General features: G+C 31.6%; 1 protein-coding gene across 50 annotated transcripts in view; it reads right to left on the bottom strand.

Moving 5' to 3' along the window:
• ADGRL2 (adhesion G protein-coupled receptor L2) overlaps window positions 1-25,672 on the bottom strand; it is a 678,326-nt gene that overhangs the window by 4,151 nt on the left and 648,503 nt on the right. For 10 of the 50 annotated variants that reach the window (XM_078332297.1, XM_078332298.1, XM_078332299.1 and 7 more), the window contains 14 exons: window positions 21,926-22,051; window positions 21,492-21,697; window positions 20,217-20,390; window positions 19,045-19,254; window positions 17,901-18,121; window positions 16,521-16,587; window positions 8,246-8,337; window positions 7,370-7,414; window positions 7,058-7,084; window positions 6,232-6,400; window positions 3,530-3,658; window positions 2,892-2,988; window positions 1,216-1,344; window positions 348-365 (listed from right to left, as the gene is read on the bottom strand). In XM_078332297.1, the coding sequence (XP_078188423.1) occupies window positions 348-365; window positions 1,216-1,344; window positions 2,892-2,988; window positions 3,530-3,658; window positions 6,232-6,400; window positions 7,058-7,084; window positions 7,370-7,414; window positions 8,246-8,337; window positions 16,521-16,587; window positions 17,901-18,121; window positions 19,045-19,254; window positions 20,217-20,390; window positions 21,492-21,697; window positions 21,926-22,051 (1,710 nt within the window). Of the gene's footprint in view, window positions 1-347; window positions 366-905; window positions 988-1,215; window positions 1,345-2,891; window positions 2,989-3,529; window positions 3,659-6,231; window positions 6,401-7,057; window positions 7,085-7,369; window positions 7,415-8,245; window positions 8,338-16,520; window positions 16,588-17,900; window positions 18,122-19,044; window positions 19,255-20,216; window positions 20,391-21,491; window positions 21,698-21,925; window positions 22,052-25,672 lie in introns of all 50 variants that reach the window. The other 40 variants (XM_078332318.1, XM_078332306.1, XM_078332304.1 and 37 more) reach the window with 10 other exon arrangements.

The following is a 25,672-nucleotide window of genomic DNA, read 5'->3' as shown; positions in this document are numbered from 1 at the left end:
TTCACTTGAAGATTTTCGACAGCCTGTAGCAAGATTACTGTGGGAATGCAGAAATGATAAGTCAATTATTAAGCATTTTGGTTTACAGTACTTCAGGCTTTACAGAGCAAATTATTTCAGCATTGCGTATACTTAAGTATGGACAGCATTTGCTACAGACCTCTACTGACAAAAGGCAGTACAGATGGATGTACTGTTTAAATTTGGTAACATTTTAATCGCAAATTGTGAACCACTTGCCCGCTGAGTCTACTTCATGACTGCTAGTTATGTTTTAATTGCGCCCGTTAAAAATCATGCTGAAAAAATTTACATTTGATAGGCAAAGTTAAGTTTTACTCCCATACTTGTCTCTCTGTAGGTTGCTAGAGGAAAGCATAAGGAAAGTGAAAAAAAAAAAACAAAAAACAAGAGAATGAAAAGAGAAGCTGCAGTTACATTAAAAAATAATTTTAAGAAAAAAATGGAAACGAAGTTCCGTGTTTAATTTAGCGGCAAATATTAATAATAAAGATTATATGCTAGTAGTAATTACGTAAAAACTTTACCAAAATCTTGAAAATTCCGTTATTATTATATATACATATATGCTTTTATTTAAAAGAAAATAAGCTATTAAACATCATAGTAATATAGGAAGGGTTAGTGGCAATCTTTCCCCCTCCCCCAATTAAAAACTATAGATATAAGCTGACTAATATTAACTTTATTCTGAAATTTTTCTTAAGAAAAAAGAAAACTACCATAAAGCTGCACTATACTATAGTTTGGATATATTGATAAGCTGAATGTGGTTTTCTATAGCTGGGCATCCAAATTATCTTCATTAGCTAATTCATTCCAGAAGCAAATTTTGTCAGCAAGCTTTAGAATTAACTGAACAGTATATTATATAGATAGGATACCTCTAAATGATATAAATCTTGAAGATGGGCTCTCAGACCATGTGATGTCAGTCCTGTAATAATATATTAAGATTTATGCCACCTGTGTTAAAAACATGGATAATTATTGTAAATACTATCATGACTGAGATTTTACTATAATATAGTGCAGTTTTAGAAGCCTGGCATAGGCAATACCGTAATTTTTTTAACTGAGAAATTAAGAATGTAATAATAAATAAATGGCAACTTGAATATTTTAGAAACAGGGCAAAGATCATATCTCTGTTTAGCAGCAAAGAAAGTAGTTTTATTTGTAAGTAAAGCACACCTGGTGAGTTAAATACAGGAGCTGAAGGGGCATTACATACAACTGTTTCAGCGAGCAATGTGTTATAGGGGTTGTTAGTGCCGTGGGGTCGAAGAAGAGGGTTTGTTAGTAGGTAATTGCCAGTCATTCCTAAAGTAAAAAAAAAAACAACAAAAAAACAGACAAAAGTACATCAGTCTCTTATTTTAGTGTTACAGGTGTAGTAAAGTATTTTTTTTTATATTCATCAAGAGTAGTGGACAAGTTGGCAATGGAAAATCTGCTGATTCTGATTGTATTTGAACTACTAATTTGAAGGAGAGAAGGGAGAGGGAAGTTAAATTTCAGCAATTCACAGGTGCTTTCTAAATCCCCCAAGTAAACACCTGCTCAGGATGACATTTACTAATTTATACAAAGGCACTGTTAAACAAAAATGGCAATTAAATGCATAGAGATCAACATTATGTTTCAAGATGTTACTGCTTAATATTAAAAACATAACCACTGAGGCCCAGAAGAGGGACTCTCAAACTTTCAGAATTTACAGGTGTGGGATTATCCCTCATGAAAACATCTGTGTTAATACCAACTTTGATACAAGCAGGAGGAAAAACAACTTTCACAAACAGGTAGAAAGTATGACACACTGCAAAAAGCTGCTCTTAGTAAATGCAAAAGCACACATGCTGAGAAAAAAAAGACTGTACAGTGAATTATTAGACCATACACAAATTCTATATAACAAGAATTTTCATTATGTAATCTTATTTGCCAGGTTTCAAAAATGAATCATTGAATATTGCATTTACTTTTTGATAGCCAACAGAATAAAGTAAAACACCAAAGCAACAGAAGAAATGCCCATTTCTTTCATTCTAACAGACAAATTACAAACTTTTAAATACTTGTTATGTTTTGCATAGCTAATGTAATTTGGATAAATGTATCTTAAAATTCAGGTTAGAATTGCTACCATACATACTCCTTTTCTCGTTTTAAATGAGAATCTCACTAGAATAACATCAACAGTTTAAAAATGTCGTTATATTTCATTGTAATAAATTCTAACTTGTATTACAAATCAGTACTTATACACTGAAAATACCATTATAAATTACCTTTCCAAGGATACATACAATACCATATAATTTTTCATACTAAATTGGAATGTACTAAGCTTTTATTCAAGAATACATGTGTGTGCATATACTCTTCTAAATTACTTCATTTCCCAGCATATTTTAAGAACTGCATTGATTTATCTGGTAAATTTAAAGTTGCCACTGTAGACACATCAAATAATATAGAAAAAATTACTTTATAAGCTTTCATTTATTTTTATTTTGTTTCTGAAGATTTACCACCAATGTTTTTAGCATTTATTTTTCATTTTTTGAAAGAAAGGTTAAAAAACTTAATTTCCATGGTACTATTTTATGTGAATAGTAATTATTCTAATTTTATTAATGTTTTCTGAAAAAAACTTTCATAAATGTCTTGTTCAGAAAGGATAAATCTGTACTCCCTAGGATAATATTTCTAATCTGTGGCAAGGTATATTTTCAATAATTACCTTGGAGCTGCATCCTGTTAATGCAGTTTAAAATTATATTTTTTGCTTTACATTATTGAATAAAAGGAATTTACATGTACTTTAATAAATGGTAATAACTCAAATTTTCCCAATAACTGACCTTGATTAAGTGTTGAAGTGCTATTGATGTCACCTGAGATAAAAGAAGATTCAGATTGTTTTCTCACAGTGTCATTCCACATTCTTCTTATACGACTCTATTAATACAAAACAGCAAGACAAATATGCTTTTTAGTTTCCCCAAGCTTACTCTATTAAAGGCACACAAAGAGTTACCTTAAGCAACCTATGTAGGATTATTTAGTGACCCTTAAAAGAATGTGTGTTGTTTCTGGTCTAAAACTAACAATGTCTACTGTTTACTTATTAATCAACTAAGGGGTATTTAATCTTCCACTCTTAAAAACATGTTATTTTATTGTCTTTTTTAAAAAGTGGAGACAACTGATTATTCAATATATGTTTATTGAGTGCCTGCTACGACCATTGTGCTATATGGCCTTAGGCTATAAAATGATTATGATATGCTTCTTAACTCTCCACAAAAAAGGACATTAACAGAAAAAGAAACACTGTAGAAATGTTTAAGAAGACACTAAAACCAAAATACTAAAAATGCAAGTATTTGCTATCTAGATCATTATAATGAGGAGACAATTAGTGCTTCTGAACAGAACATGTCTCAGTAGGCTTTCTATAAATAAGGTTAATTAAAGATGCTGTCAAACTCTTTGTTACCTGTGTGCCAGAGGAATACCGAGCACTGGTTCTGGTGGTTGATGCCTTCACTGAACTGTGGGGACTCTCAGTTGGGAGGCCTCCACAGCAGTATGAGTGTCTGAAGCACTTGCCATATTCTTTTCGTACCTGCATTGAATAATCACGAAACCAAGGGATTAATATGAACATACCTGCTTCTCCCTAATTAAATGAACAGTGAAGACAACCGAGAAGAATTAAAGTTCCACTAAGACCCGTGGAGAAAATAAATTAAACTTGCAAAATCAAGTTCAATTAAAATTACTGAAATAGTAATCAGAAAAGTATCTCTGGCCACTAGATTGGCTAGTAGAATCTTTAAAATGTGATATAACATGTAGAAATGCTTTCTGTCCTGTTATTGAATAATAATATATTTAGTTTTATTCTCTTATACACATAGTAACTCAAATTTTTTATTTTATGCTAAAAACACAAAATGTATTATTTACCTTGCTTAATTACATTTGACTACTCTGTAATTCAGTCATTTAAGTTTTCTATGCTTCACGTCCTTTTAGTAGGTCAATACAGAAACCTCTTTTGCTGGATTGCATAGTTCTATGGGTCTTTATAATGACAAGACTACTTTGGCACAAGAATAAAGAAAACAAGTACCTTGATACATTTGCCACTAATTAGGATGGAATGTTTTCTTCATTTTCTGATGTGTCTAGCTTTAACATTTAGTGTAGAGAGTCTAAGATGTCTATTCACTTCATTAGCACATAAGGGAACTATTTATGCAATTTCCATTCACATTAATGAGTTACCCATGTAATTTCCCTTTTCCCCTGAAGCTTGAATATGTGAATACAACAGAAAGTTGTTAGGTCTAAAATAGTTTTAATTAAACTTAAAAAAGTGAAGTCCGAACAACTGCTAAATAATAGGACCCCATCTACAGCAGTGGTACAGAATTAAGAAAAGAAGTAGAGGTTGCCGGACTGTAGTAGCTATACTGGAATATACACGTTTTCTGGTGGATTAGAGCCACACTGTGAAATTACAAGACAGACAAGAAGAAACTGAATAAGGAAACATTTTTTTCTAATAGGTTACAAAAACACTCAAAGGCTTTCCCTCAACTCAGGGGTCTATGTGCAGTAACTGCCGGTAAAGACCATGACTTTGACACTTATTCTTTGCAAAATTAGAAAATTAAAATCACTAGATGACCTTTTACATCTAAGTGCACTTGAATTTTCACCTTTTTAGCTTTATTTAATTATACCTATTGGAACAAATAAAATGTGGTTGAGCCTTGAAAGAGTTTTCTTGCCCTGAATATGCTCATTCAAGCAGTAAAAACCAAGATTTTAACTCAACCATTTTATATCATATTCTTAACAGCTCATCCTGGCGTACCCAACTGGACATATCCAAACTAAGTTATACTTCTTTTGAAGTATAACATCATGCTTTTAAAATCTAACTGTTAATCTAAAAAGCAAAGACTTTCCTAGTCCACCTAATACACATAACTATACGAGGAAATAATGACTACCTCACTCCTTTTCTGCTGTGTCTACGCTTTGTGTCAAAGATGTTTGGCACAACAGCACAAAAATTATGAATATACAATAATATGCCTGTATGCAAAATGCTCATTTATGTAGGAAATATATAAAAGCCAAAGTAGTTATGAAGGTTACCCCTGTGCAATGTTTAGAAAGTTAAAGTTCATTGTTATTAAATAACACATCATACCTCACAAAAAATCTCAACACATTTAATGGCTGTTAACTGCTATGAAACGCTGTATAACCAAGACAATGGCAATCAAAATGGTATTTTATCCAAATAATACCTTCCAGTGTTGGTTTTTGCCTAATGCCTATATTGCTGTGAATGTACATTATCTGTCAGTATTGCACATTCCACTGTCATTATCTCAAAATTATAGCTTATTCAAAACTGATGGAAGTAACAACACTATCATCTTGTCAGGACTGAAAACATAATAGTTTTCACTTTCACAATTCTGTTTCTCTGTTCAATTTAGTGACCAACTACTAATAACAGAATAAAATGACTACATTAGATATGTAGGCAGAGAAAGGGTGATACCTAGTGAAAGGTATGGAAATCTTACACTTAAATAGACCCTAAGCAATTCCCTTAGGTTTACATCTTCTTGCTACAGTTTAAGCTTTTCATTGTAAGTTTTGAATCATTTTTGCTGACTCCACTTAACATAAAACCAGGGCAAAATAGTAAGTAAAATGTAGGGTACTAAATTATTGATTTTTAGACCCTTTAAAATTACTCAAAAGGTAATATTAATATTTTTGTGTCTGGTGCTTTAAAAATTAACATTTATCCTTATACTCCCTTATACTCAATTAAATTGTGGACCACTGCATTGCCTTTAGTAAGCAAAGAATGAGTTTATTTACCTCATATACCTTTCTACCTAGCATTTTATAGAAACTACAAGCAAGGAAGAAATCTTAACCTGAGTATCTAGTTTATAATATTCCCAAACTGAGATCCAGAAAATGACTGGTATTATTTTATAGATGAAGCCTAAATTTTTAGACAGGTATTAACTTATAATTAAAAATATGATGCTCTTTTAACAACATGCCAGCTGTAAATTAAAATCTTCTTTATTATACCTATTATATTCAAATCAAAGAATGAGTAATCTGAGCCCCTAGGTGTTTTCAATTACTTACTTTCTTTTGGAGAGCACAGTGAAAGATGAAAATGAACACTCCCTGGAAAGCATTAAATATGGTGAAGAGATATGCCATCACAATAGTCTCCTCATTAATAAAAAGCAACCCAAATGACCAGGTGAGGCCAAGAAGACACAGAAGAGCAAAAGCGCCAAGCACCCAAGACCTGGAAAAATAAAGTGAACTTTTTTAACAGGTTCAATGAGCAAAAAACATGCATCACGCTTAAATGTTAACATATCAGTAGTAGCAGTTGACTTTCTCTATGTTCACATTCAAATTCAACAGCATTTTGGCTTTAACCTTTCACTGATTAAGAAAGAACAATAGCATTTAGTACTGCAGCCTCCAGTGAAAACAGCAACAGCAGGTATGACCTTTTCTTATTCCAGAATAAACAAAGTATCAAAACTATATTAAAATACAAGGTGTAATATATCCCCTATGACTTTGTATTTTAAGTGCATTTTGGTAAAAGAAATTAAGGAGTGCTTAATTAATTTACTCCTGTATTTTTATTCCTCTGGTGTACTCACATGACACTGAATAATGTGACACATACAGAAAGGTTAAATGGCAGATAATCACTTAACACCTAAACTTCAGATTCTAATAAACTAGTCTTAGGTGAACCTAAGGTTTTATAACTAAAGCATGAAGAAGCCTAGCTGAAATGGGACAAAAACATGAGAACAACTTCAAAATAAAATAATTTTGGAGAGATTTCATCATGAATAGCTTAAGAAGAAAAGAACTGTAGAAAATAGGACGGAATGAAAAGGATTTAAAGTCAGTGCATTCCATGTCTAACTAATGATCTTACTTGATAAATGGCTTATTATCTTCATAGCTAGAAAGCATTATAAGCAGAAAAGAGAAACAAAATTATTAGACAGAATTAAAATAGAAAGTAATAGAAAGCATTTATATATTTTATAAATTAGTCAAAATTAGGAAAGTCAAAATGCAGAGGCAAGCAGTTAAAAAATAAAGGCATATTATATAGTTTAAAAATACTACAGCAAATCAGATATTTCAAAATAATTATAAAAATTAAGGGCAATTCATGATATTGACGGATTTGTAAAAAATATAAATCATGCCATAAATTTGTTATTGTAGGGTTCTGCCTTACCCAGGTAAGTCCGTATTATAGTAGCCATCACAAACACGGTAATTACTGGTGTAGATGAGAAGACAGAAAGAGGAAAAGAAAGAAAAGAGAGAGATGCTAAAGATTAGCTCTCTCTCTTACCATGCAACATGCAATGAAGCTGGTACTAACCTATCTAAAGAATCTAATTTTTAAAACAATTTACCCTTACTATAGATCTGCCATTTTTGACATTAAAAGAAGTATTTTTTACAATCACAGTATAACCAACTTGAATAATCCCTTCTCAAATTCTAACTTAAAAGACTCACATATTTTTAAAATAACTGAAAATGTTTCCATGATTTAATAAACAACAGCTATCATTTTTTTGTTAATTAGATAGCATTTTCTCCATTGATAGAATATTGCAGCTTTTATTCAACATTAAGATAAAGTAAATATTTGTTTAATTAGCATGAAAAAAACAGATAATCTTCCAGTTAACAATAGTAATAGAGTAAATTCTCTTAGGAAAACAGGATTAGGAGTGAAAACTGCTCAGAATCCTTAAAGCAAAAAGTCATTTAACAAAACAAACTTAATATAATCATATCAGCCATGCAAATAGGAAAATCATTTTGAACTGCATTTTAAATTCAAATGAAATTGCTACAGTAATATGGAATTTCCAAAAGCCACTGAAACAATTTATTGGCTCTAGATCAGGACAGCAATTATTATCTAATTTTTGACCAGTGTCAGTGATATAGTAACAATGAGATTCAACTTGAGGGCAATAAAACTTCATTCTGAATAACGTTTACAGTTGACAGAGGTAGAAATCCCTGTGTTCCCTGTGGAGAATATATTTTACTTAGTTTGTCAAGTATTAAAATTGAAACACAAAATACTTACTTAATGTTTTCCAACCTGCTAGAATCTGGTTTCAAAGTGTTTGAATGCTTCACCATTTTGCACAATGTGATCACCAGGAAGATAATATTTAGCTGTTTTAACAAAGAATAAGACCAAATGAACAAAGAGTTGAAAAATGAATAGTTCTTGCAAATGTATCAATGAATGCTTATATGGTAGACACTGATACAATTTTAGTTTATGTATGCAATGATCAAGTTGGGTCTACAAAACACTATGTATAATCAATTCTTTTTTTTTTTTTTTTGAGACGGAGTTTCGCTCTTGTTACCCAGGCTGGAGTGCAATGGCGCGATCTCAGCTCACCACAACCTCTGCCTCCTGGGTTCAAGCCGTTCTCCTGCCTCAGCCTCCCGAGTAGTTGGGACTACAGGCGTGCGCCACCATGCCCAGCCAATTTTTTGTATTTTTAGTAGAGACGGGGTTTCACCATGTTGACCAGGATGGTCTCAATCTTTTGACCTCGTGATCCACTCACCTCGGCCTCCCAAAGTGCTGGGATTATAGGCGTGAACCACCGCGCCCCGCCTGAACAATTCTTTAATAGATCATTTGACATCAAATTGCAATCTCATTAAGTCAGTATTATGTGGTAATGATTAAATAAATTAGAAAACCTAAATTAGTTTCTTTAGCTAGATGTACTCCAGGGCCTAAAAGCCATCTGATGGAAACACCGAATTCCTTAGAAGGGGCATTTACATCATGCAATATACAAGAGAAAAACTGCTGTGTTTGGAACCATAAGTCTTGGTTGTGAGTTTAGCTCTTGATTACGACAGAATAAATGAGGATAATGACATCTGCACGATCTATTCATTAGGAATTGTGAGGATCAAATGAAATAACATATGAAAAATGTTTGTCATATAAAGTAAGATAGAGTTTATAAGTATGTTTTGCCATTTAACTGTTAGAAGTGTCAGTTCTTTTTTTTCCTATGTCTCTGCATTGTAAGGAATTAGATAAATTCTGACAAAAGGCTGTTTTGAATCCTTCTAAACATTCAGCTATGCAAAGAATCTAGGTGCAAACAAAAGCAAAATGAGGAAGATGGAATCTGACAGAGAAGGAAAGTGAGTGGATTCCAAGAGGTCAATGTGAGCTTGCTCAGAGGAAAAGGAGTTGTGTTTTGACTGAAAGACAAAGGTTAGTAATTTGCATTTGTTTCTAGACATCTGGCGGAATGTTGGAAGAAGACTTCGGAGCAGTTCCATTTTTATGCTCCAAAAATAGAACTAAGCTACACCGTTCCTAGGTTTTTGACATTTTATTTTTAGATTGCTTTTTAAAAGGAAAAAACCCCACTATTTTGTGAGCTTTACATGACTTTAGAGAATACGAGAAATAGTAGATTCAGAAAGGATGCATTTCACCTATTACAGGTATGCATGAATTTAGTTCCTTAGTGCAGATAATCAGCATAACTGTGTTACAGTAACATGATCATTTTTACCAAATCGTGATTATCAAATGATCAAATGATAATGCAATTTTATTGATCTTTCACTGCTTCTGATTTTATAATTTGGAAAAGTGATATAGGGCAATAAATAAAAATGTCCAAGTTCTTCCTAATGGTAAGTTTAGGAGCAGAGCTAAGGAAAGCCTTAACGTGGGCTGTGTATCAAGTCATTTTGTCTACTGTGCCCTATGATTTCTCTTAGACGTAGAACTCCCTCTTAAGAGATAAAATGAGGTCAATGAGCAAAATTTTGCAAGTGTTGGCAGATAACATTCTATCCTTTGATGCTGATTACTTAAAGACAAAAGCGGTTCTTTATTTAAAAATATTTAAAAATAATTTCTTAAAGTACTTATCTAGAGAAAAAGTAAATATAATAGTAGAAATATTATCTGGCTTTATTTTTGTAACATTCCAGTTGGTCACAATATAAATAAATGCTTGAATTTTAGGAGATAGTACAGTATGATAAATTTCATTCAACAAATATTTCTCGACCTTGTTCCATGCAAGGATGAGCTTATTTTTATGTGGATGAATAAGACACTATTTCTGCCTTTGAGAAATTAGAGTGATCCTTCTGGTAGTGCAGTAAATATCTGATTGGGTTTTTAAAGAATCATGGTAAAGTGTATCTCTAATTTTTTTTTTTAAGGCAAATCAAGGTTTTTTTTTTTTATGCAACACTAGCTTTTACTAGTAAAATCAAGAATGGTTAAAACCAAGAACTCTATAAATATCCTAAAAGTAAAGCAAGAAACCAAAACACAAGCAAACACACAGACTATAAAGGGTAAGATGGGTGCTTTGCAATTCAAATCCTTTTAATTGTTCTCCTTTTGTTTTTGAATGGCCTGATAAGAACAATTTACTATCTTTTATCCCAAAACTTCTGAACCTAAGGTTTCTTTTCCCCTCCTCCTCTTAAACAATTTCCTGAAGTGTATAGGACCATAATTTGGTGTTCATAATTTTACAAGCATATTAATTATCTCCTTGGGAACAAAATATTAGTAGTACTAAAACATTCTGGAAATAAAGAAGTTATTCATTATCCACTACAATGTATAAAATTTATAACAAAAGAATGTGAATGTGGAAAAATGTGAACATGTAAAGTATTATATTGCAAAAAGAAGAGTAGAAAGTGATAAATCTTGGAAGTGAACTCAGAAGAAATATTTTTCAATGGCAAAAATCAGGGACAACTTTACAATAAAACCTACATACTAAAATAAATCTACCAATATAAAAATACAGTTAAGGCTTAAGTATGATAAAGTCATTTATCCTAGTTAATACTAACCAAGTTAAATTTACCATAGAAAATTTATCTCAATGAATCCTTTAAAAACAGACTGTTCAATGCATTTTCCTCTTTTGCTCCCCTCACCTAACTGAGGTTTTCAACATTACACGTGTGTTTAATGTATCTTTCTAGTTACACATATAATACATTCACAATGTAAAATCAGAAAATATAGAAAACTACAGAGAAAAAAGCAGCTACAATCCTATATTCAGAGGTAGCAGGCAGCACTTGTATACCCATTTTACAAATAATTCAGATGTATCCTGACAAAAACTACTTAGCTACTTTAATGTCAGTGCTGGGATTCAATATAGTATGGTCTGGGCTCCACAGCCCATAGACTTCCCATATAAATTAACCAATTTATTCTAGGTGAAAAAATTAGAAGTCTCGTAACAAAATAAAGATATACTAAGTCTACTATATTTAAAAGGTTCTGTTTCTATATAAAGTAATCCAACTTAAAAATCACTCAGAAGAATGAAGATCAATAAACTGATATATAAAATAAATACTGCCTCAAAGAAATGCTATTTATGTTATTTACATAATAAATATGCTCATCAAATGACTTCTGTCTGATGGATTTTCCAGAATTAACTAATTCTCAATTTTCTTTGTAAAACACTACCATCCTACAATCAGCAACTGGCCAAAACACCACGCTTCTACTCCCACCAGTCAAGTTGCATGCGTAACAACAGGTAGTTGTGTTTTTTCCAAATAGGTTTATGCCGTTTATACTTTTACATAGCTAAATATCACATGAGCTCATAAATCTAAATGCAAATATAAGAATGAAATTTTAAAAAGCTGTTTCTAACATATTTAAAACTGAATGTTTCAAAAGACTTGAAAGTGAGTTTCTTTAAAGACAACTAGAAGTACTGGAAAAATAATCGTTAACTCGGAGGGATTTTTGTACTCAAATTACAAGTGTCTGAATTCTTCAACTTGAAGACATGGAAAATAGAACTTTTAGCTAATATAGTATTATCTAGATATCAAGAAATTTATAGTTAAACCAACACTAATTTAGCTGCTGAAACATGACTTGAAGGCATACAAATAATGAGGCAATGGTATATTGAAGAGGACAAAATACCATCATTTCAGGACAAAGTAATTATAAAATAAAGAAAGCATGACATATTATAAAATCATAAGACGGCAAAAAAATGCTAAATATAAGATTTTTCTTTTTCCCAACTCAATAAAGAAAAATTTCACCCATACATATTATTCACTAGTCTTATTAGGGAAATACAAAAATTTTTATATCATTTAGATACTCAACAATTTATGTTACCACCAACATATATGACAAAAAAATAATTTCTGAAATTAAACAGAAGATATACTGAAGCATAGATATATATTTTTTAAAAATGTGGTTTTATAGTTATCTTATTTTCTCCAATGTTAAAAAATGTAATGCTAAATTTTAGTTTGATAGAATAAGCACTGTTGCTGTAATCTTTTTCAGGAGGCAATACATTCTGATAATTATAATTTGGCAGGGGAAAATATTCCAAAAGATTTTTTCCTTTCTTCATGTTTTCTTGAAATACAACTGTGGAAATGAGAACAAGAGGCAGAGAGGCAAATAAACATATCTTTGATAAAAATCTATAGTCTTTTTAACACAAAAAGGGTAGGTTTTAAATAAAATACTGGCTGCAAATCTGAGTTCCTTTCTTCTTTGCATTTTTCTCATTACATAAATGGCTCTTTCTAGCTATATACTTCTGTGGTTTTTTTTCCGCCTGGTTCAAATAAGTGATTTCTTTCTCCTTACTTTACTTTTGCCCAATTTGTTTTTCTGCCTTTGACATATATTTACAAAATAAAATAAATCACAGCCATCAAACATGGTATTTTCCCTATTTCTCCATGGAAGGCAGGCAAAGAGGCAAGGAGAGAACAATGTTTCTACCATCCAAATGCTGCTCTTCTCCCTTGAATTCCAATGCAGCCACTCTCTGCCCCTCTCACTCTTTGTTTTTATTTTCACTGTAAATACCATGAAGTTTAAACATAATATTTTGGCATAGGTTGAAAGGCTCCATGCATCAGTGAGAAAGGAAAATGGTGGAGTTAACAGCTGCATACACAAACATTTGTCTAAATTTGGTAAGTACATGCAGTTACTTAATTATCCACACAGATGCCACCATTAGTAAATATAGGGTATTAGGACTGTGGTACATACCTATGACATCCCACCAGGCTAAATGTCCATGCTAATAATTAATTTTGGAGATGAAATAACTCATTTAAGAATTAATCAGATTTTAGCTTAGCTCTGGGCGTGTGTGTGTGTGTATGCAGGTGTGTGTGTAGTTAAATAGATGGTCATCTCTTAAGAGAAATCTCTATGAGTGAGAGCAAATTGAGAAAAAAAAATTCCTTATTCAGCCAAAAAGGGTAAGTCATCAAAATGGGACACTTTTTTTCCTCTCCCACTGACAAAGATCTCTCTTATCTATCCCCAAATATTTCACAAATTATTATTTATAATAATCAGCCAATATAATTTGCTGATAAAATTCAACATTACTTAATGATACGGCACAGCTATACATCATCCATATTGATGAACATGAAAATACAAAAAAGTTTTAAAAAAGAAAAAGGTACCACAGATTATAGGAGTGCATAGTTTGTTTTATGGACATCAACCTGCTCAATTGAATCACATCCATCTAAGCTTAACAGCTTAAAATTCATTCCACAGCTTGCAGTGCTGACATGGATATGATAAGACAGAAGAACAGAAACATCACTCTGAAGTAACCTAGCTGAACTGCACATGTTCTGACCCTTTTTGTCCTCCCTGGAGCTTTTGCTACCTGGCAAATGCAACTCTAAAACTATACTTGTATCTCCAGATCTTTGCTGTTAGCCAAGCAGAAACCTATTTCTCCCTGGGACTAGCAGCCAGAGAGGTGTTCTCTGAAGAAGACTTCTAAATGAGTGTGTGAGCTGAACTCTTACTGAACTGAATTAATTATTAACGATGCAGATGGAGCTGTCCAAATGATAAGAACAGCTCCTGACGTGTCATGATCCAAGCTTTCATTAAACCATTTCAGGCATACTAATGGTTTCCCACTGCTCATTACTTACCAGCACTTTTCTCATAGATATAATAACTCTAGTGCCTGTAGGCAAGACATTCTATAGAAATGCAGAAGTAGGAAGTTTTATCTTCCTTAGCATATTATTTTTCTTCATAGATTATTATTTAGAATGTACACCCATTTAATTCAACTAAGTGAAACAGTTTCAATTCAGAAAAATAAAAAATGCAAAGCTATACTTTCTAGGAATAGCAATAGGTAATTTTTGTTATGAGAATATTCCTTAAAAAGATACTATACAGTGCAATCTATATTATTAAGATTTGTGTCTGAATGGAGTTTTAAATGCCTTATTATCACCAGAGGGAGATGTACATAAATATATTTTCCACACACATACACTGTATAATCATATCATATCTCAATTTAAGTTAGATACTCTTTTGCAAGACACCGTATTGTATTCCTTTACCACTCTTAATCTCTCTCTGTTGGGAAAATTAGAGAGCAAATCAATTGCAGGAGAATTCCAACAAGGTCTGTACTGGGATTGCTAACTACTGGGGTTTTTGTTTGTTTTTAAGTTGAGAATGCTGTTGAAAAGGCCCTCATATCTCAATCTGAAGGATTGGGCAGAAGATAATAATGACAAGACTTTAAAATAATAGTGTGCTCTACTATAAATTAACAATATAATAAAATGTTGTTTACCCTTTTTTCTTACTAAAAGCTGAGTAGGTTGAACATTAGTTTATTTTGCTAAGTGAAATGTTTTTTAATGATCTGAAGTCAGTACTTATCTTCACAGATATCCAATAAGTAAAACTACGGTATAAAAGAAGTAAACATGTGACAGCCTCATAGGACAAATATCCCTAAAGCAGTCTTTACATTTTTCAACATATAAATGTATTTGATGAAGGTCTTGGGGAAAATCGAAGGTTATGTCTTTAAGGATCATGCCTTTTCATGTCAGCCATTTAACTCTAGACTCGAGATAGGCTTAGGCTGTGTTAACATATGAACACCAAGAACAAAAACTTAGGCAATCATCGGATTTAGTAATTCTGATGAGAAATCAGCTTTCCTAGGAACCTGAGAATGTTTTACTGGTTTAATTCATACAGGCATTCATCTCAAATATTCATTTCACTTTGTATAAGTAATTGTATAAAATAATTAATTTTAATGACAAACAAATATACACTTGAAGTGGTTTTAAGTTTCCTTCAAGTACTAAAAGTTTTTCTCAATTTTATGAACCAGTACTTAACCATGAAAATATCCAGAGGAGATCATTTGTGTTACTTTTTTGAAAAAAATTAAGAAAAAAATCTTTAAGATAGGTAGTATTTATGCATTTATGTTTCCTTTTCAGAATTTATAATGCCCATTTCTATCACTATAGTGCTAAAACTGAGCAAAAGTTTTTTTGTTTTTTTTTTAAAAAAGACAGGGTCTCACTCTGTTGCTGGGGTGCAGTGGTGCAATCATAGCTCACTGCACCCCTGTGTTCCCGGACACAAAATATCCTTCTGCCTCTGCCTCCCAAGTAGCTGTGACTACAGGCATGTGCCTCCACAGCCAACTAATTTAAAATATTTTTGTAGAGGTGAGGTCTTGCCATGTTGCCTAAGCTCAAGTGATCTCAAATTCCTAGGCTCAAGTGATTCTCCTGTCTCAGCCTCCCAAAATACTGGAATTACAGGTGTAAGCCACCCTGCCCAGCCCTGAGTGTAAGTTTAAATACCAAAGTCTAGATACTGTAGCTACACTCTTTTATTTCAACTATATTTCAAATGTGACTAAAAGTAATGTATGACATTTAAAAATATCTTCATGTCATTATCCTTAACTTGTATCAAACTCATTTAAAAATAATATTTCTTAAATTAATATTTTCATTTGGTATCTTACGTCTTACGTTGATTTAACAGTCATTTGTTAATGCAAGCTTAAACAACTTTTTATACCCTAAAAATAACTGAGGATGTATATATTCATTTAAAAGTATTAAATTAATATGTGGAAACTGAGATCATGAAAATTAAGGTAATGTTCTTTCACTTTCCTGACACAGTCATTTAATTTATAACATGGCCTATATGTAAATATATTTTTTAGATTACAAAGTGATATTTTAGCATATTAAATTAGAAATGAGAAAAAGTACTTTTTGGAGGAAATATTTTCAGATATATTAATTGGCAAGTGTATAAAAGCTCAATGATGGTATAATATATAAAATACACTATTATCCTGTGAGACAGGCAAGTTTATAAACCTTTGACTGTATAGATAGATAAACAAACAATAAAACAACATTTTTTTTTTGTTTAAATAGCACTGCTAAAGCAGCAAACTTAAAAGCAAAGGAAAACAGAATCTGCTTACCAGAATAATGAATGTAACAGGTCCAATGAAGCTCCATATAAAGTAGTTATCAACATGAAGCCAGCAACTATTATGAAAAAAAATATACATTAGTAGGTTTCTATGGAACCTCAACATCACATGGAAAATAGGATTTTAAAAATCTAAAACACAAAACTATCTCTACATTTTCCACTGAAAATTCATTTATCATGTGCAAGAGCTCTAATACTTCTGAGTTGGCTTTGGCTTAACAAAGGATAGTAATTTATTTACTTTGACCTGCTGGTTTTATATTTGATAAAAGCATACAAAATCATGCTTGTATGGGGAAAACAATAAACACCAGCCACCACTAAATCCTTAAGCCCTCTCACTTCCTTAAGAAAGACTTGAAACTCAATATTACAAATTGTCTCATCATTTTAAAAGTCTTACATATAATTTTCAAAATTTGCCTTTCAGATCTGTCTGAACTGAAGTGCTTAACCCTATGGAACATAAGAGCCCCCCAAAAAACTGTTCCAATGTTATGTTTGTTGCAAAACAGTGTAGCAGAAATATAATACCTCCACCAGGAATGGATAAATACTAGTAAAGGAAATCAAAGCCCTAAACTCACATAGTATTAGAGCAAATGATGCATAAACTTATTAAGACAGATTTTACTTAGTGGTTCATTTTTCATATAACATGGAATCCCTAATGGATTTTTTTTATTTATCTTTCATCATCTGTACAGTCAGAAAGCTTTCTTTAGTCCACAGAATCTTTATATAACTAATTTTATCAAAGGAAAAAAACAGAATTGGAAGGCAAATTCATGCCTCTAGAAAATAAAATCCTTAGAAACATTACTATGTCTACCTTCTGTCACTTTCTGTAAATATCTATATTTTTATAAACAAAAGACAGTGACTTATTTTAATCCTTTCAAACTGCCCTGATAAAATATTATCAAAGTAAAACATACGGGATGGAATGTGCTACTGTCACAACTCAGAATGAGAGTTAGCTAGAGGGTCGGCTGCACAAAGAGAGTTAATGAAGCATTAGCTTAACACTGAGTAGTTAAACCTGTCAGATGCGTTAAGTTCAGAAGAATTTTTACTTAATATCTTTCTAAGGCCAAAAAGTTATTTACTTTTTCAATTTGTTTCAGGTCAATCTTTTGTGTTATAAAGAAAGTCCATAATTTAGAATCTGCATTGCCAGAGTACAAATCCTCTGAACCCAGAAAATTACAAAAGACTTGATTGTAATTTGTGCACGGTATGCTCATTCTCTTACCAATAAAGCTTTCAGATGCTATTTGAATCTGTCAGGGACCCTCACTGACAGCTAACAGGCTTTAAAAAATTATTCACTTGAAAAACACTCAGGTCGCTTGCAATTACTTACGCTTTTTCTGTTCCATAGCTCTTATAGTCAATAGCAGCTGAAACTCCAACCACTGTGGCGGGAAACAAGTAACCAGCAACATAGTAATATTTTTTCCTTGAATATTCACTTTCAAAAACTTCAACTAACATTAGATAGAGCTGCACACCTTCTAGGCACATCCAAGCAAAAGCCGCCAAAAAGAAAAAGTGCAGAAGTCCTGCAAATATTGGGCATGCAATCTACAGGGGAAAAGAACAAAAAACAGAAAAGAAAACTCATGAGTAAAAACAGTCCACTTCAGAACTATAAAATACAAAGATATGATTTTAATAAATACATTATTCAGAATATACTAATGCTTCCTCAAAATATTTTTTTCATAAATGGAAACAAGCAAAAAATCCTGCCTAATTTGAAGACTATCACGTTCACAGAGTATAATGCCAAGTGTGCTAGATTTCATCAAGGTAGAACCTTACTATAATATTTTTAGTGAAATTAAATATCAAATAAGAAAGCTTCATAACTTCTTTTTGTGAATAATCTGTTATGAAATCTGAATATTCTACTTGTAGATAATTTACTTCACAAGTCTTTAGGAGTGGTGTTTGCAAATATATTATTTCTATTTTTTTCTAAAATGGAATTTAAAAATTTTGCTTTAATGACAAAATCCTGGCTCTAGGATTATTTTCCTGTCATATCTGGAGCATTCTTAAATTATCTAAGTGCAGTTGAATATAGGGTGAAGCATTATCTAATTAAGTTCTGTTTCTGACACTAAGCCCTCGTGATGATAAATAAATTGCTCTGAATACAAAGAAAGGATCATTGGTCAGAATGACTACGTAAGCAAAATAAGAATTTTTAAAATAGGATCTTTATATTTCTGTATCCCCAGAATTCTTCTATTACAATTATATGTCTTAATAAAATCCCAGAAAAATTCGACTATATATCAATATACAAAATGAATTAATTCATAATAATATTACTTAATAATTGGGCAGTCTTTTAATTTACCACTAATTGTCTTTCAATATTGCCATGTCAATTATATCAAGTTACAAGGTCAATCGTTAATATCAGCATCATATGTCGACTCACACCTCTTAAAATAATTTTCAGAGATCTAAGGTCAATTAATTCAATTGGTGCTTACCGCATATTTTGTCTTATCAATGCCTATTAGGAAAATAAATTCAGCAATGAAAAGGTTGATGCAAAGGTTCTTGTGAATAGTATTTCGGTCGCTTTGTAGGCCACGGAAAAAGCAGAAGGTGAAGATGCAGATAGCCAGACAAACAAGGGAAATGACAATTCCCACCCAGGTGATCACTGTAAGAAGTAATTCATGAACTCCGTCTTTATACTGAAAATGAAAAGATATGAGGAACATTAGTATTCCTGCATTACATCAACTAGAAGACAGCTTTCACATGTACAGCTCATCTTTTACTGCTGAAATCTTTGAAGAATACTATCCGTATGTATTCAAAAAGGGCTCAATACTAAAAAGAAATTTTGATCATACAATAGCGTTCAACATTATTGCCTTTTATATTTAAAAAATGATCTACAGGAGAGGAAGATTTTACCTAGAAAACAATACAAGAGCCTGATTTCAAAATATAACTGAATTAACCACATAAACACATGGAGACTATTTACATGACAGAATAAAGAATACTTATTCATGATGAAAAACAACTGACATTTTAGTAATTTTTTCCAAGCTAACACATAAGCCAAGTTTTAAGTTTTTATTTTCTCCTTGGGTTTTTGTATGTTTATATATTGAGAGTTGAATATATAACATATCTGAGACCAAAATGCTACACTTCTTAAAATATTTTTGTCTTCTGGCCGTCTTTCTTTTAATCAGAAGAAACAATATTGAGACATGTTCCAGGAACCATTTTGACTTTTCAAAAGATGCAGCTTTGCACAGTGTGCAAAGTGGTTAGGAAACTTAAAGCAGAAGTTGTAAAATTAGACTCAAACATTCAAGATGGGAAGGGCATGCTAAACTCTAGAGCCTTCTTTTTGTACAACCTATTGCTGCTCATTATTTAAATCTTCTGTTGCCTCTACCCAACACCTGCCACAAGAAGGAAAACTTACAAGTCTATAAAGTTATAGCACATGATTTTGAGAAGTAGAAATAACAGTGCAAAGACTTCTTAAAATTTATGGACAGCAGAGAAACAATTAGAAATCAACATTACTTTGTTTTTTAGTTACGATAAGCACCCAAACAGCAGGACTATTATACAATCTATTTTGAATCTCTGAGGTTTTTCTCTGCTACTAATTAGAAGCGCAAATACTTACTGCAATTTCCCTGTGGGCCATGAGAATTGCAAAATTGGTAAGGTGGCTGCATGCACATGTTGTCCGAGTTTTATTAGTGTCGACCAGCTTGCAGCCCTGGGTAGACCAATATCCCATCATAGTTCTCTCTGAGTAGTTCCAGAAGGAGCAGTTTGCATTGAAATAATTGTCAGGCTGGGAAATAAAATGACAAGGTAAAATTAGGATTTTATACTCTAAGATGGCAGTAGCAATTGTTTAATATGTGTAAAAGGTAATTCAGATTAAACTTTGCATGTTTCAGACTATAAAGTTTTTCATCAGCAAAATTGTGGACTATGTTATACAAGGTAGATATGTAGCTTAAAAGGAGCTTTATAGTCCGAAACACTCTATAAAGTGTACTCTAAATTACCAAGACCCATTTTACACAATTTCAATTTCCATTTCATGATTTTACATACTGATGGTACATTAGAATCATTTTTTTTCCTTTCTGATAAAATGAGAGCCATAAATTTGTTCTGAAAAAATTATATATGGACCAAATGTTTTAAAAATACATGTTCTCTTTTGGGTCTATCTTTGGTTAGTTCTAAGAGATACACTAGTGACAATGTGAATCCTATTGTTAGTACCTCAAAGCTTTTAAGAGTCAACAACTGAGGCAGATATGAGTACCATAACCACACAAATTTAATTTTCTTTGCCAATTTGGAGATCCACTTTATCTGTGGACATGTATTCACTCTACCTATCACAACAGCCAAACATTCTGTAGACAATCTTCCAATGCAGTGTAGGTACTGAAGTATCAACTTGCATTCTAAGGCACAGCAGAGGAATCACATCTCCTCAATTGATTTTTTTTTTAAGCACACTACTTGGTAACAGCTGTGTCAAATATGATCAGTAAAACTAATGAAAAAAATTTTGCCACACAAAGGCAGAATCCTAAGAGTTAATAAATACTCAGATACCCTACTGCTAAGGTAAGGGTTAATCTTCATTTGAAAACAAATTAGAATCATTTACATTTTCCTGTTGATTACTGAATTAGCTTTCATTAAGAATACACTTAAGTTCTAATAATCACTGAACCAAGCTCATTTAATTTTATGTTCACAGACTTAAATAAACTTGTGTCTCTGACCTAGTCCAACATTTAAAATTCAAATGGAAAATGGTCTTGTCTTTCCTCCCTCCCATCTCCCCATCCCCAAGCACCTCAGTTTTGCTTTCCTTTCCTTCTGCTTTTATAACCTTCCACTACTTCATTAGCATACATTAACTTACATCAATGTGTGGCAGGGTGAAAAGCACAGGATCAGTCAGGTATACTCGGCTGGACTCTTTATTGATTGAAACTGAAATGACGTGAGAATTCACTGCAATGGTGCTATTACGACCAATAAAGTCAGCACCCAGTTTAATGGTTGCATTTTCTGTACTAAGGAACTGTCCCAGACTCCGGTAAATGATGAACACCAACTTTGCAAGCCCTAGGAAGGTAAAAATAGTCACACGATTTACAAAAAAACATGTTTATTAATAACTAAGACAAAACAAGAATAAAATGATAAAGTCCTAAAGCACTGTTTTAAATCTGCTTTTAAATGCTAAGCCTTTTTTGTTATATAAAGAGTCAAATACATTTTAGGATTAATAGGTTTTTCAACAACAACAACAACAACAAAACCTGGCAATTTTTTAAAAGACTTCCATCTTACCATTCCTGCTGTTCTGTTTGACGGTATTTGCAGAGAGTTGGATTGAGCTGCCTGCTCCTTTGATGCCCAGAGGAAATTTAAAGTCTTGGATCTGTCCTTCTGTACTGAGTACAGCAACTTCCAGGACTGGATGAGGCAAAACAGAAAGCAGGGAAAAGGAGGATTCTTTAAATTTAACTAAAGAGGCAAATGATAACTGTATGGAAACTACTGTTTTCTTTTTGTCTTCTTAACAAAATTTTAGTGTTAGGTTTCAACAAAAATCATTAACAAAAAAACAAATTACTCCAAATTATTTAAGAGTCATAAATATTCACTTCTCAAAACAATTTTATATTGTCACTTTAACACCTTCTTCATATTTTACCTCTTTTGTCATGAACTAATACCAATCTGTTAGCCTATAAGTATGAACAGTGTATGAATAAATACTATGTAATTTTCAAGGTTTTATACTTAAATCATGAAGCTAAACAAAAATATTTCAAACTCTTAGTTTTTGGCTCTGTATATCAAGTAACTTTTCAATGACCATTACTTGGCAGTGGTAAAATTTACATGAAGTACAAATCTGAACAGCTTTATGGCATCTATTTCTATCTATGATCCATTTTAATAAGAAAAATTATACAGGTCAAGTTTGCAGTAATACCTCTTTTTTCTAATTTCTAAAAATAGCAAGCCCAGAATATTTTTATGATGAAATGCCATTATGTTAAAACTTCCCATTAATTTTCACTAGTAACCATCAATTTTTACATCCTCAAATTGTGCAGAAAAGAACCCACAGGCTGAACCTGGTATGCCATTTGTTTTTGTAAATAAAGTTTTATTAGAACACAATCATTCTTATTCATTTGCATATGGCCTATGGCTTCTTTAGCGCTCAGTGCCAGTTAAATATTTGCAATAGAGGCCACCATGGCTTGTAAAGCCTAAAATATATACTATCTGGACCTTTACAGAAAAAATGTGACAACCACTGTAGTCTAAACCAAATTTCAAAAATTCAAACCAAGTATCGAAATTGAAAACTACCCAAGGAAAACAAGTCAATAGAAAACATTGAGAACATCTACCTGTCAACATGCCAATGCTAATTTCATTTCAAAAATACAATTAATAGTAACCACTGTCAATACAAATGTTTACTGTCTCCTGGGAATCCCGACACAGATTGCAATTATTATACATTTACATTCATTTAGATTTTAAAACGAATGGAAAAGTACATTGTTTTTACAAGAGTTAACTATCTTGTATTAATAATCACAATATTAACATTTTATTGATGAAATCTAAGGAATGCTATAAAAAACTCATTAATTTCCGATATAGAATTTTTAAAAATAATATGTATTCTTTAAAAAGTTAAAAAAATATAGTCCATATATATTTTTTTGAATGTAACCCTCTCTGATGTCTGTATTATTGCACAGCTATTCACCTACAATTCCCTTTTCCTTTTTACAAAAATTATCTCATACCATTGTACAGTAATTCTTGGACACTAATTACTTTTTTAACTTCTGCAACTTTGTTTTGTAAAATACAACTGTATTTAGCTGTAAATATAAAAATATAACATTCATAAATTTTTATAAGTAATTACACCACATGTCAAACTCCTGAAATACAAATTTATAACAAGCATCATGTAACTTAGAATTCTATCAGTTGCAGAAACTGGTTGATATACTTAATTACTGATTCATGTTTTAAAAGATTAAGCAGATGGGATGAACTCTGTGTGTGGGGGCAGGGAGCAAAGGCAGGAAGAGGTTTGATGAAAGTAACTGTTCCACACAGTGGAAGGAGCTATCATTAATCTTAAAACAAGACAGGATGAAAAAAGAAAATCCTGTGAGTTTTCATGAACCATCCCAAATAAGAGATATACATGTACAAAGAGTTGATTTAATTAAACAAATACTTATCAAACTTTAATTTCACTCAACAGAAATTTACTTATTAGAGTTTAAAAATACTCATAGTAAAGAAAAAGTATGAATTTTTAAAAGGAATAAGATCATGACTACAGATCTTAGTAAATATTTTAAGCTATTTAAGAGATTCTCATAAGAAAATGTAATAATGAATTTTATACCAACAAATAAATTTATATCAATAAATTTTTAAAAGGCGATAGAATTTTTTCCTAGAAAAATCAAACTAAAAGAAATGTAAAACCCTAATAGTTTATGACCATTAAAAAACTCAACTGATAAATACATACTGAATTTTAAGTAAGATTTCTATTTTCTGTTTCAGAAAATCGAAAAAGATATGTCCTAACTCATTTCACAAAAAATTATAGGATACTTTCAGTCATTAAAATGATGCAGAAAATCTTTAATAAAATATACATACACTTTACAATATCCTGAACAAATTAATTACTAAATTAGGTTATAAAAAGGCATAGAGAAATTAATACATTAGAAAATATATTCCTATAATTTGTCAAATACATTTTTAAAAAGTATTCACAAAAAAGAATAAATTTCAACAACCATTTAATGTAAAAAAATCTTTACAAAAAAATAGGAATTAAAAGAAAAATTCCTTGACCAGATAAAAGTTTTCTTATCAGATAAAGGCTAAACCTTTATGTATCCAAAACCTATACAGCAAACTATAGTGTAAAACTCTAGAAGCACCCCTTTTAAAGTCAAAATGATCTCTATCACAGGTTTTTCTTAGCACTGTACTAGAGGATCTAGCTTAGTAATTTAAGAAAAGTAAATAAAAGGTATAAAGAAACAAACAAGTATTATTCACAGTAAACACAATTAACTGCATAGTAATCATGAGGGACTCTAATGATAAATTATCAGAAGTACTAAGAATTTAGCAAGGCTGCTATGAGCAAAATCAATTGTTTCTATACACCAAACAACAAACAATTAGAATATATAATTTTAAAAGTGATATTTATAATAAAAACAAGAAGTATAAGTTATCTAAGAATAAACCTAATTCTTAAAAAGTGCAAGACACTAAAAATAGGGAAAATACATAACTTTATAAGAAGCCCTAAGAAAAAATGAAGAGATACGTAACGGCCTGATTTGGGAGAATGCAACAGTTTAATCAGGCACCTCTTTCAAAATCAATCTACAAACTCAGTCGAATTTTAATCAAAAGTCCAACAAGATTTTTGTGTCTGAAACTTGACCCACTGATTTAAAAATTCATATAGAAGAGACACGCCAAAAAGCAGCCAAAGCAGTTTCTCAAGGAGCAAGATTGAAAGGCTCAACAGATGCAAATAATAGATACTGCTAACATATAAGATATCATTTCAAATCATTAGGGGCAAAATGGATTACGCACTGAACATATACAAGTAACTGGTTATTCACATGGGGAAAAATCAAAGTAGCTACCTCTCTCATATTATCATAATTAAAAATAAATTTCAGATAGATTAAAGATATAACTGTAAAAAGGCAGAGGTTTATCATTTACAAGGGATGTATAAGATCCTTATAAACTCAACGTAGAGAAAGTTTTCCTAAGTAGGAAGCCAAAAGGAAAATATTTCTTAAACAAGATACCAAGAGTACCAACCCTAAAAGAATAGACTGATAAATCTGACTTATTATGTAAAACAACAGATTCAGTATAAAAAGATAAAAAAAGAAAGCCCAAACAGAATGTCTGTAAACTATATAATCTTCACAGGATTAGTGTCCCGTATACATAGAAGTATAAAGAAAAAAAATCAAACAGGACAAAGTTGTG

This window comes from Callithrix jacchus, chromosome 7 (assembly GCF_049354715.1).
Source record: "Callithrix jacchus isolate 240 chromosome 7, calJac240_pri, whole genome shotgun sequence".
Taxonomy (NCBI): domain Eukaryota; kingdom Metazoa; phylum Chordata; class Mammalia; order Primates; family Cebidae; genus Callithrix; species Callithrix jacchus.
The sequence above is the reverse complement of the archived record's forward strand: the minus strand, read 5'-3'. Positions and strand labels throughout refer to the sequence as shown.